At 40.2% G+C, this 13,265-nt stretch overlaps 1 protein-coding gene and 1 long non-coding RNA gene across 2 annotated transcripts in view; one reads left to right on the top strand and one right to left on the bottom strand.

Moving 5' to 3' along the window:
* Positions 1-798: 798 nt before the first annotated feature.
* Positions 799-13,265, bottom strand: part of LOC146679813 (protein NLRC3-like) — a 50,366-nt gene continuing 37,899 nt past the window's right edge. Inside the window, exons 10-11 of the mRNA XM_085450278.1 lie at positions 1,827-1,873; positions 799-1,678 (exon numbers count right to left, since the gene is read on the bottom strand). Coding sequence (XP_085306404.1) covers positions 1,137-1,678; positions 1,827-1,873 — 589 coding nt within the window. The 3' untranslated portion in view covers positions 799-1,136. The remainder of the gene's footprint in view (positions 1,679-1,826; positions 1,874-13,265) is intronic.
* On the top strand, positions 5,352-12,791 carry LOC146679815 (uncharacterized). The gene is made up of 2 exons (XR_014918578.1): positions 5,352-6,492; positions 8,419-12,791. It is a non-coding gene; the product is annotated as an uncharacterized LOC146679815 (long non-coding RNA).

Here is a 13,265-nt window from a genome sequence, read left to right as displayed (position 1 = left end):
TTGTGCTGTATATTGTATCTATGCAAAGATGAACAGACTGTGTGTTCACTGGTCTCTGTGCTGCAGCTCTGAATTCATCATCACTCCCTCCTCCACCCTCAGCAGTCCCAGCATGCTGCTGTGGTGCACCCCACCCTCACTCTACACCTGAGCCACAGACCACACCCTCCACCTCAATATACACCACAGTTTTCTCTGCTGTGGAAATGAGATCAGGAGGAAATCATGATTATTATTATTTAATAAACGCTCACATTAATGTGGGCTTATTTGTTTCATATTAGAAACATTAGTTGAGTGTTTTTAGTATAAAATGGTCAAAGTCCCTCTTTTTGCTCCTCCCCTCACCTGTGGATGGGCGGTGCTGTTACCGTGGTGACAGCTTGGATGTGTTTCAGTCCTGCCTGGTTATCACTGCAGGAATCTTTCACATTTATTACAGGTAATAACTCTGATTTTTCTGTGTATTATGAACCAAATGTATCCTGATACACACAGAGATGGATGAGCAGAGGTCACATGATGAAAGAACAAACATGGAGTCTTTGATTTATTTAGATATTTATTGATGAATGCAAACAAACCTGACACTGAACCATCGTCCAGCAGAACAAACCTGATCACATGACCTGCTGACCCAAACCCAACATCAGGCAGCAGCCACGTATTTTTAAAAACCCAGCACACTGCTTCAGAAACACTGAGTCCAGGTGACCAGAGTCATGTGATCAGTGAGGTCTGAAGCTGCTTCAGGACCACTGTAGCTAAAGAATGCTAACACATGTGACCGTATTGGAGCAAACAGCTACTGAAGTTACAATTCAGTGAAACTGACATTGATCCTAGACAGTCAGCTACATCACTGGCAGCCTCTGGCATTTTCTCACAGGAGGCTCGGCTGGCAATCAAACAACTAACCAACATGTGGATCCTGGTATAATGGGAGCCTCCATCTTTAAATGGCTGAAGAGGAAGAAGTTTACAAGGAATCATTTAGAAGAGTTTCAAACATCAACTGATTGAATCCATGAATCTGAAAACGTGTTTGTGAGTGAAAGAGACAGACATGTACAGACTGAACTATCTGTTCAACAGTCAGAGTGTTTCTGTAACAGGAGACACTCTTTACACTCCACTCAGCACAGGGACACTGAAGAACCAGGATGCCAGACTCCAAACCCAGGATAAAGAGTTTGAGTGAATGTGGTGTTGAAGGTGTGGAGGTGGATCAGAGTGTCAGAGGAGACTCTGTAGAAGGACAGAGTGCCAGCAGGACAGTCCACATACACTGCTGCTCTGTTAGAGACAGAGGAGGAGGAGGAGGAGGAGGAGGAGATGGATGTTTGTCTGTTATTGTGACAGACAGACCGAGGAACATCATCAGAGCACCACAGACTCCAGGACTGATCGTTGAATCCAAACTCACAGTCATCACTGTCTCCTTTCCTTCTGATGCTTCTGTAACTCACTGATATAGAAACTTTTCCTCTCCACTCGACCTCCCAGTAACAGCGACCAGTCAGACCATTTCTACACAGCAGCTGAGGAAGAACATCAAATCTGTCTGGATGATCAGGATATGACTGAACCTCCTCCACATGTGTCACCTTCCTGTTGTTGTCAGACAGTTGGAGGTTTGTGTTCACTGTGTTTGTGTTGATTGTGAGTTGACAGGAATCTGATGGAGAGAACAAACACAATCCAGCTGCAGTTATTGATCCATCATCTGTTCATTGATTGACACTTTGATGATGACTCCTGACATGATGAAGATGGTTGAATGTGTGCTGCTTTGTTTTCATGAATCCCATTAAAAACACACTTACACTTCCTCAGACCTGGTCTCAACCATCGGACTCCAGCAGGCTCCACCCTGAAAGGAGGAGGGGGGTCAGAGCAGCACAGTCAGCATGCACACATGGACATTACATGGCTCTCACACACACACTGTTACACACTGAGCTCAAAGCTCGGCTCCACTGTTTTATTCAAAGAAATCTACATTTATTTATCAGCACATTTAAAAACAGCTTGAGCCAAAGTGCTGCACAGAGTAGAGAGAAAATAGGAAACATACACAGTAATGACTATAAAGACTGGTCAGGATTGAAAGCTACAGAGTACAAATGTGTTTCCAACCGGCTTTTAAAAATGTCCAGTGTTGGTGACGACCTGATGTGAAGGGCGACTGTTCCAGAGTTTGGCTGCAGCCATCGATAAAGCTCACCTCTGTTTTTACGTCTAGTTCTGGTCAGAAGCTGCTTATCTGCAGACCTGAGGGCTCCACTTGGATTATTTTGTTAAAGAGAGATAAGATGGAGCCAATCCATTCACAGATTTAAAGACAACCAGATCTGGAAGTGGATTCTACCACGTACTGGTAACCAGTGGAAAAAGCTGGTGATGGGTCGTCTAGCACAGACCCACCGCTGGAACCAGACTATTGATGAGGGAGAGAACTGTGACAGCGCCGTTCCTTCACTTGACCTCAGTCGCTCTCGTCTGCTCCCTCGTAACACTGCTCTTTATTGAGCTTACATGAATATGCACAAGTTCATTATGACGTCTTACACAGGTATGAACAAAGAGTACCAGTCTGTGCATAGTGTGTGTGTGTGTGTGTGTGTGTGTGTGTGTGTGTGTTCCAGATGTGACCCTGTGACCCCAAAGCTGGTGCTATGAGTCCAGCGGTCCCCCTAACAAAGGGCTCTTATACTTAACCAGATACAGAGTAGGTGTTCTCCTACACCAGCGGTCCCCAACTGTTTTTTGCGCCATTTATGTTTATGCCCGACAATATTTTCATGGACCGGCCTTTAAGGTGTCGCGGATAAATACAAGAAAATAAAACTAGTACCGGAACCAAAAAAAAGAAAATTTATTCATAACACACGTGAAAAGACCAAGGAAAACCGAGTTAACGATAAAAACGATAACAAAATAACGCTGAAAACCGATAAAAACCCTGAAAACTATACATTTCACACCTGAGCCTCAACTCTCGCGGCCCAGTACCAAACGACTCACGGACCGGTCCGAGGCCCGGGGGTTGGGGTTGGCTGTCCTACACCATAAATGAGTAGAAGGTACAACCTCTCTCATGACCCCAAGTTGTGTGTGCATGCCAGAGCACTCTGGAAGGATCAAACCTCTATCATTATGCAATCGATTATAAAACTCTAAGCATATATGAGTAAATATTTCTAAGCATAACTGACAATATGCTAACACTCTTTTCCCCAGCATTACAACAATCTGAGCTGCTAATGCTAAGTAGTCAAATACGCATTAGAACCTAATGCTCATATAGTTTTCCTTTGCTTTATAACAATGTGAGCAGCTACTGCTAAATAGACTGCTGTTATTAGCTAATGCTAATTTAATGCGAGCTAGCATCATTTGCATTATAACGATGTAAGGAGTTAATGCTAAGTATGCTGCCATTAGTGGCTAATTCTAATTAGGGGTGAATAATTATGCTAATATGCTAATATTATCCATTAGGGGCTAATGCTAATTTTAGGTGAATGGGAATTGGCAGCTACTGCTAATACCATATTTTGTTGCTTTATAACAATATCAGCAGCTAATGCTAACACTACTTTCATTTCAGTTAAGCCTATTTAGCATTAATTAAGTTCATGCTAAATAGGCTACCATTAGTGGCTAGGGATGGGTATCGAAAACCGGTTCTTGTTGAGAACCGGTTCCCACTGTTTCAATTCCTTGGAATCGTTTGCCATTTTTGCAAACGATTCCCTTATCGATTCCAGTCGCCCCGAATGACGTCACCACGTTGCGGAGCGTCATTTACCTGGCAGGAAACACAGCGCCTAAGCGGCTCAAACGCTCAAAAGTTTGATTATACTTTATGAGAACCGATGACAACAGGGCAACTTGCAAAGTAGATATTTCATTTAAGGGAGGAAACACTACGAATATGCAAAAGCATTTGCTCACAAAAACACGATAACCTTAAATGAATGTCGTGTTTTTAATTCCGCTCCGGACTTGTGAATCTCAACCCAGCAGCAGCAGTAACGTTTGCACATCCTCTCCCGTTAATGCGGCAGGTAAATAATCAACTAACAGTGCATATTATGTTAGCGCAATCTGCCTTATTACAAGACCTGCCATTACTGTACATGTAGGTGACCATGAGAGAGACAGACAGAGTCTGGCTGGCGCTCGCTGGCAGTTCTCGCTGCAGTCTACCGGTAGCGTCTCCTTTCAGGCCAGGATAGACGAATGTCACCGAGCAGTGTCTAAGTTTGTGGTCAAAGGCTTGCACCCATTTGCCACAGCAGATGCCACCGATTTTTGGTAAGTGAATGTGTTTAATTGTAGGCAGGGACATTACTGGATATTCTTGTGTAATTGCCACAGAACAATTTATGTTATACTTTGTTATTGCTACAGAAGAATATTTATTTTATTATTTTACATTTACAATTTTTTTTCCTGGGGACCCTGTGACACCCCATTGAAGAGCCGTAGGCTGGATCTCTTAAGATCTCACTGTTGGGTTTGTAAGGCCATGTTACTCCTAAATTTCTACCTTGTTCAAAGAGAAGATATAAAACAAAGTTCTAAGCTAATCGACCTTAGTGTTCTCCTTTTTAAAAAAAAAAAAGAAAAAAAGAATCGATAAGAGAATCGATAAAGAATCGAATCGTTAAACAGAATCGAAAATGGAATCGGAATCGTTAAAATCTTATCAATACCCATCCCTATTAGTGGCTAATGCTAATTATAGGTGAATAAGCATTGGCAACTAATGCTAATACCATACTCTCTTGATTTCTAACAATCTAAGCAGCTTGCGCTAAGTAGGTTGCCGTTGTTAGCTAATGCTAATTTATCCACTAATGCTAACAAGGTGTTTTTCTTACATTTTAACAATATGATTTGCTAAAGGTTATAGTATTTTTCCTTCAATTTTAACAATGTGATGTGTGTTACCCTTAATAACTATTGCTAATTTGATGTGAATTAGCATTATATTAGTGAGAAGTTAATGCTAAGTAGGCTACCATTAGCAGCTAAAGCTAATTTGAGGTGAATAAGCATTAGTAGCTAACGCTAATACCATTTTTCTCTTGTCGCTAATGCTAATTTTAGGTAAATAGGAATTGGCATCTAATGCTAATATCATATTTTCTTGCTTTATAACAATGTGAGTAGCTAATGTTAAGACTCTTTCACTTTACTTTATAACAATGTGAGAAGCTAATGCTAAGAAGGCTACTGTTATTAGCTAATGCTAATATCGTTTACTCTTTACTTATAACAATATGAGAAGCTAATGCTGATTTGATGTAAATTAGCATTATATTAGTGAGGAGTGTCGAGGAGGGAAATTATTTTACTGCTATAGTTAAATAATTGTCATCATTACCATTGCATTAATAATATAATCTGCAGCATGGATATTGCATTCCAAGGTTTAAACAGTGTCTCTTTCAGAAAGACTGAGTTGCAGGCTGACAGGAAGTTGTATGCAGAAAGAAGCAGGAAGTTATTTTGAGCCGCAGGCTAAGACGAGGCTTTAACAATGTAATAGATAGCTTTAAGAAGGCCTTAAGCAGCTATGACTATTTTATACACAATGCATATCTGTGCTTATTAAAGAGTTGGAGCTCGGTCAATTAATTGGGGGTCGGAAGCTTTGTTCGGCGCGATGTTCGGACAATCTATTGTGCAAGTGACTTGGAGCCATAGAAGGAATTGCAATACATGCTTACAAAACACTTATATCAGGTCATTTTATATTAAGGTTTAAGTAGAGGTTCTTGATTAAAACATTTATTTAGTAGAAGACATACACATAGTCTCAGTGAGCTTCTGGTCTGGTAAAAGGTCAGAAGTGCAACAGGTGAATTGAGAAAGAGCATGTGAGGTCAACACACACACACACACACACACTTTAAATTAGATTTATTTAGAGGAGAGGTTAGTTATGTTTGGCTGTAACTGCAAAAGTGTCTCGGTAAAAGAGGAACCGTTTCTTGTTGTCTCGGCAAGAAAGAGGAACAATTCATTTTAAGATAAGAACGGAAAGTACCAAGCCATGAAAATAGAAGATGATTTTCTGGGTGAAAAGTCATGATGATGTTGATCTGATCTATGTATAAAATGTGTCTGTGACGTATGAAGGGGCGTCAGTAAACAAACCCTGATGCTATAAAATATCTGTTCATGCTTTGATTAAGTCGAAGACTACTTCCTGTCTGCGTACAGAGTTGTCTTCCCACGCGTGTATTCATTAAAATCATCGTTTGACTTCACCCGGCCGGATCGGTGTGGTTATTCTTCGATCACCTCTTGTACCCTTCCTCAATATTGAATCTTAACATTTGGGGGCTTCGTCCGGTTATTGAGGAGGGAGAGTTGGAGGTTTGGACGGAGAAATCCGGGGTCTTGGGTGGTCTGACGGGCAGACATGAATTCCAGTGGTCTAAGTGAGTGGGCATAAGCCGGCTTATCCAAAAGGTAAGGCACTACCTGTTGAATTATTTCCAAAGTGTGCCAAATTGGACATGATAAAATTTAAGTCTACTCACTGAAGTTACTGGTGGATGTCTGTTTTGATTTTGATGAAAATCTCATGAGTTGAAGCAGTTAGAGTTCTGCTAAGAAGAAATGAAAGTAGTTAAGAGTCTGATAAGAAAAGTTTAAATACTGGGTTGAAGTCCCAAAGGAATTGAGTTAGAGTCTCAAGTAGTTTGGTAGGGAATTGGTTATTGTGTTGGTTAGAGTCCAAATTTGGTCATAAGAGTGGACCTGAGCGGTCATTTTGTGAGTTGGAGTCTCCATTTGACCACTAGGTTGCACCTGCTTCAGTTATACACTTGTTTCGGGTGTTGATTGTTGTTTCAAAGTATTATAAATTATTCTAGAACGGCAGTTCGAGTCTGCTAGGAAGCGCAGAGCCCGGAGGTTACGCTCCCTCCTTGTCGTGGACGCGCGACATTGACCTCTCGGCGAAGAGGGTTAGTTCAGTGTGGTTTAGCTGTGGGGTACAGGGCATCCCGGAATTAAGCTAGGAGTTAGAGTCTCCTTACCGTTTGCAACGGTACCTGCGCTTTTTTGGACAGGAGAAGTTGGTCTTCGGGCGTGTAACTTTAACTTAACACTTCGGGGTAAGCCTTGGCTGTGAAATGCCAAAAATAGAGCTTCAGGCAAAGTTTGGGTTGGTTGACGCTTTTAAATTGAGTTAGGGATTTTAGAAATGAGGCCAGAAACAGTTAAAGTCTTGATACTGGTTAATTGGTGGGCGGTTATTTTAAATTTGTCTAAATTGGTTAGGCGCTAAAGCTGACAGATCTGACAGTAGTTGTAAATATAAGACGTCTTTGTAATAAGAGATCTCTGTGTGAAAGGAGTCTGAGGCAATGCTGCTGCTATTTTTAGACGGTGTGTGTGAGTGAAAATGCAAATGAGTAAGCAGTGAACTGTTTAAGCCACAGTTGGTTTTACAAATACTGCTGCAAACATTGTTGAGTGTGTGTTTCAAATGCCATTTATGTTTATTAGAGGACTATAAATAAAGTTTTGAGTTGCCGTAGTGGATGTATAGTAATTGACTGAGTTTGGATGTAGATATATAAATATATTGAGTGCACTGTATATACTTAAGACTAACACATCACTTTCAGTAGTAACTTTTCTCCAGCATTAGCTGCTGGTGGGTTTTATTTTTCAATTTCTTGTGTGTGCGGTGAGAATTAATGGCGGTTTCAATTTTTTGTTTGTTTGTTTTTTACTTGCTTTTTTGATTATGACAAGCATGTCTAAAAGACTCTTAGGAAAGTGTTTTTAATTTGAGAGAGGCATGAGTGATGTTATAAGAGTTTAGTTTATTTAAAAGGTGTGTGTGAGAGGATTATGAAATCATTGTGTGAATGATGCTACATTTTAGGTCAAAAGTTAGTAGAGTTACAGAGGGTTTGTAGATTGTAAATACAAAATAAGTTTGATCAGCCTGGAGAAACAGCAAAGCAGTTTGAGCTGCTCTGAGCAGCTGCGTGCGGTGTGTGTGTAACAGGAAATGGTGTGGGTGACAGGAAGTTTGCATGCCCATATAAGGTGATGTGTGAACAGAGGAAGTCTAAGAGAGAAGTGTGTGTGTAGGCAAAAGGCAGAGTGTGTGCGTGAAATAAGGGAGTATTGTTTTTACATCAAGGTTTAGTAGAGCTAAAGTAGAACGTCACAAACAAACAAAAGAAGGTAAAATGAAGAGAGAAAATAATGTGGTTCCCTGACCGGGAGAGAAAATAACTGACAATTACATTAATGAATAGAAAACACACATACACAAAGTGCCATATGAGAAATTATTCTAGGAAGGAGTCAGAAGTAAGATAGTTTAACATAAGATGCAATGAAGGAAGCAGCTTACATTCCTTTAATTCCCAGAGCCAGTGTGTTCCCTCCCCTGCCCACTTGGGCCCCGTATCAGGCGAGTATGGAAGGCTGGATAGCCCATGACGGGTAAGATCCCACCTCGAAACCCTGGGACAACCTAAGGCAGGCACAGTCACGATTACTCTCGGCTTCAGTAAGAAGACGGGTCCTGACGGGTAAGGCCGCTGGGCTAGGGTGGAGGTGGAAAGTGGCAAGTGGAGCCCTACCTTCTGGCTGAGGACAAGGAATGCTGCTATTTAAGGTAGGAAATCAGAATTTGGGTTAGTAAATTTGGGGAGGAGAAAATTGACTGTTTAAAGGCAAAATTATGAAGGAGTCTGACACACTGTAAAAGCACCATATGCAAATTCACACACACAAACAGGAAATGCATTAAACTTATAAAGACAAGACAAGCTCGTGGAGTTTAATGCATAGACACTGATTAAACCTGGCTAAGAACACAAACATAGGCAATGAAGAACAGCTTGCTATTTTGTATGAATGATACAAGGGTGTGAATGTTTAATAAAATACATTTGAGTTTGTAATTGAGGAATAGAATAAGCCATATGACAAAGGGAGTTATGAAAACGAAAAAGGGATTAAAGTAGTTTTAAAAAAGAGTGACTTAGGAGTGCTCTCGTACTGAGTGATCAACACTAGTGATCACTGTTGGAAGAAATAAAATGATTTAATGAGTTAGGAATGTTTAAACATATGTTTCTGTTGTTACAGCTTCTTGAGAGATGACTCAGTATGCAAATTAGCTGGAGTATGTGTGTGACTGTGACTTTCAGGAAGAGGAAGCATAGCAGAGACGAGAAGTGCAGATTGGGGTAGGGAATTTATAGTTTAGTGATTATATGATGTCGTAAGGGGTCTTATGCTGAATTTAAGAGTATAAGGGGGTGATTTTTGTGTGCTAATTGAGTGGTTTTAATGAGACTTTTGGTGTATTGAGGAGGTGAAATTATGTGGTGGCAAGATTTGTGTGTTTAAGGTTGTTGTGGTGATGGGTTGATTCTGTCAGGTAGGTTGTTGGTGTTTTTGTTTTAAATAGAGGGAGTTTTAGGAAACATGGACATGTCTAAAAAATTGGGCCCATTATTTTGTAACAGTGCACTTAAAGAAAACCTGTCAGGTGATTTTGTTTTGTGTTTATGAGCTAACAATCAGCTCTATTGTTTCCATTTTTGTTTTAAGCAGGCCTGCAACAGTGAATAGCAGCGCTGAAAATTCTCGGGAAGAGCAAATATAAGGCGGCTTTCCAGATTACAATTGGCTGAGGAGAGCTACCTGGGGACAATTCAGGTCGTAAGTCCCTGTAAAAAGGATTTTATGCGAGTCAATCCAGTCCAAAAGCATAAAGAAATATTTTCCTATGGAAAATAAAAAATGACGGAGCTCATTTTGCTGAGGGTGGAGTATCTGATCGTGCGGGAGGCTCCACTATCAGCAAATACATGGTGTGACTGCGTGTGAGTGAATGTGTGACTGGATGAAGGTGAGGATGAATAAATGTGGATAAACAATTTGTTTTTACCAGAGAAAATTTCTGTTTTGTTTTATTAGGTGGGGTTAGATTATGAGATTATAGTATATTGTTGGGAGAATGCCAAATGCTAAAGGGGAAATATTTTTTGATGTAACTCAGTTACCATTAATTGTAGAAACACATGACTGATAACTGTTCTGTTTTAAGTTTATTTTTATGACATAGATTGGATCATGAGTGGGGAAAACTGAGCAGTTTTAAGTCTTGTATAGTATCTTGACACATGAAATGTATCAAGATAAAGGGGGGTTTAGGGTTTAATAATTTAATTGTTTAATAATTTAGGATCATTTTAGGACCTTTTGGGTTTTTGATCATTTGGATATGGTAAAACTGAAACTGTTATTTTTAAGTTAAGGTTAAAGGATTAAAAGTGAACTTGTCACGGTTTGCGAGGACCCAAAAGGCGGCAGCTCTGGTGCAGGTGAATATTTATTTACAACGGTGGGCACAAAACAGCACTGGTGGAAAAACAACCTAAACTGGGTAAGCTAATAACACAAACCAGAAACGAGGATGCAGGGAGACCGAGGGGAAACAACACAGACAAACCAGCAACTACCATAACAGAAGACACAACTTAAATACACCCAGAGCACGAGGAGAACACAGACATAACAGGCTGGGGAAAACATGGAATAAACACAAAGAGAGACGAGAGCTCATAAATACACAGAGGGGCACAAGGGGGTAAGAGTCACAAAGGGAAAAAACACTTAGGGAACACCACAACAGGACACCTCAGAAAACCTGGCCTAAATAAGGAGCGAAAATACAAGGAACCAAGAATACTGGGCCAACATGGCCCAGGACCATGACAGAACTGAATCCTGTTTAGAAGATACAATGCCGGTTTTTCAAAGCTGTGAATAATTCTTAGAGGGAAAATTAGTGAGGGTTGAAGGGGTAGAACAGCTTTGATTTTTGATCTTTAGAAGAAGTGGTTATAATGTAGGCTTACACATACAGATATTACATAGGAGGTATTTTTGGGATAAAAGGGGGAGCTTATAAATAGAAATGATTTTTATACATATTGCATTTTGTGCTTTTAAAGGAGTTGTGGCTCAAATTTGTCTCTGGAGGGTCACGAGCCTTTGGCTAGCGCTATGATTAGCCAATCTACTGTGAGGATAATATGAGTTCATGAAGGATTGCACACGCTTACAGACACAGAGTTAAGAAACACACATGACAGTATTGATTCCAGGCAAAAGGCCTTAAATTCATTTAGCTTTTAACTGAACTTAAAGAAGGACCAAAGAGGAAGGAAAGCATATATCTTGGTTAAGTCTGATAAACTAGAATTAGGAGGTATTGTTACATTAAAAGGAGCAAAATGAAATAAAAAGGCTATACCAAAATGGGTTATAACATAGGAAATGTGAGGTTAAAATGAAGTTAACACATAGGAGTTGTTTCAAGGCAGCATTTAGCTATGATGAAATGTATACAGGAGTAATTGCTTATATGCTTGAACTTAATTGATTAAAGTGGTTGTTTTCTTTTGGAGTAGATTAACTTGCAGCAGCGACAACTTGTGCACAGGATGTTGATGATCAGATAAGGGAAAATAGAGCGAGCAACCGGACGTGAAAGCAGGGCTTAAAGAGTTCTAAAGGGATGAGTAACGTTGAAGAGTATACATAAATACAAGTCAATAAGTTAAGAAGATAATTAGGATCAGGCTTTTGATTAAAGAGTCCCAGATAGGATAAGTTAGGGAGATGCAGGAAAGGTGTTTTGTTTCCTTTGCAGAAGATCTCGGCGACCACAGGAGGGGCGAGGATCCTGGAGATCTCGAGGTTCGAGACCACCAGAGAAGGGTCTGCGTGAGGACACAATGTATTGTGACCTCTGGTGTTCCAGAGGTCAAAAGGGGGAGTGTCGAGGAGGGAAATTATTTTACTGCTATAGTTAAATAATTGTCATCATTACCATTGCATTAATAATATAATCTGCAGCATGGATATTGCATTCCAAGGTTTAAACAGTGTCTCTTTCAGAAAGACTGAGTTGCAGGCTGACAGGAAGTTGTATGCAGAAAGAAGCAGGAAGTTATTTTGAGCCGCAGGCTAAGACGAGGCTTTAACAATGTAATAGATAGCTTTAAGAAGGCCTTAAGCAGCTATGACTATTTTATACACAATGCATATCTGTGCTTATTAAAGAGTTGGAGCTCGGTCAATTAATTGGGGGTCGGAAGCTTTGTTCGGCGCGATGTTCGGACAATCTATTGTGCAAGTGACTTGGAGCCATAGAAGGAATTGCAATACATGCTTACAAAACACTTATATCAGGTCATTTTATATTAAGGTTTAAGTAGAGGTTCTTGATTAAAACATTTATTTAGTAGAAGACATACACATAGTCTCAGTGAGCTTCTGGTCTGGTAAAAGGTCAGAAGTGCAACAGGTGAATTGAGAAAGAGCATGTGAGGTCAACACACACACACACACACACACTTTAAATTAGATTTATTTAGAGGAGAGGTTAGTTATGTTTGGCTGTAACTGCAAAAGTGTCTCGGTAAAAGAGGAACCGTTTCTTGTTGTCTCGGCAAGAAAGAGGAACAATTCATTTTAAGATAAGAACGGAAAGTACCAAGCCATGAAAATAGAAGATGATTTTCTGGGTGAAAAGTCATGATGATGTTGATCTGATCTATGTATAAAATGTGTCTGTGACGTATGAAGGGGCGTCAGTAAACAAACCCTGATGCTATAAAATATCTGTTCATGCTTTGATTAAGTCGAAGACTACTTCCTGTCTGCGTACAGAGTTGTCTTCCCACGCGTGTATTCATTAAAATCATCGTTTGACTTCACCCGGCCGGATCGGTGTGGTTATTCTTCGATCACCTCTTGTACCCTTCCTCAATATTGAATCTTAACAGGAGTTAATGTTAAGTAGGCCACCATTAGCAGCCAAGTAGCTAATTTGAGGTGAATAAGCATTATTAGCAAACGCTAATACCCTTCTCTATAGTGTTATAATGATGTGAGACGTTAATGCTAAATAGGCTTCCATGAGTGACTCCTTTCCCTTGCATTATAAAGATGTGAAGAGTTTGTGCTAAGTAAGCTGCCATTAGCAGCTAATGCTAATACCGTTTTCCCTTGCTTTATACAACTTGAGCAGCTATTGCTAAGTAGGCCACGTTGCTCTGCTAAGGATTTATGTGACCATGATGGAAACTGATAAGCTAATGCTGCAAAGCTAATGCTGTTCATGAGCCCTGTTAGAATCAATATTTCATTCTCATTCTGTTGTTTGAAAGCAATAACAGAAATCTGCACTT

The sequence above is a fragment of the Copadichromis virginalis genome, unplaced genomic scaffold (genome assembly GCF_057382275.1).
Source record: "Copadichromis virginalis isolate Kocher_CV1m ecotype Utaka unplaced genomic scaffold, C_Virginalis_male_GT1.1 unmapped_scaffold_1, whole genome shotgun sequence".
In the NCBI taxonomy this organism is placed as follows: Eukaryota; Metazoa; Chordata; class Actinopteri; order Cichliformes; family Cichlidae; genus Copadichromis; species Copadichromis virginalis.
Note: the sequence above shows the minus strand (reverse complement) of the source record. Positions and strands in the feature narration are given on the sequence as shown.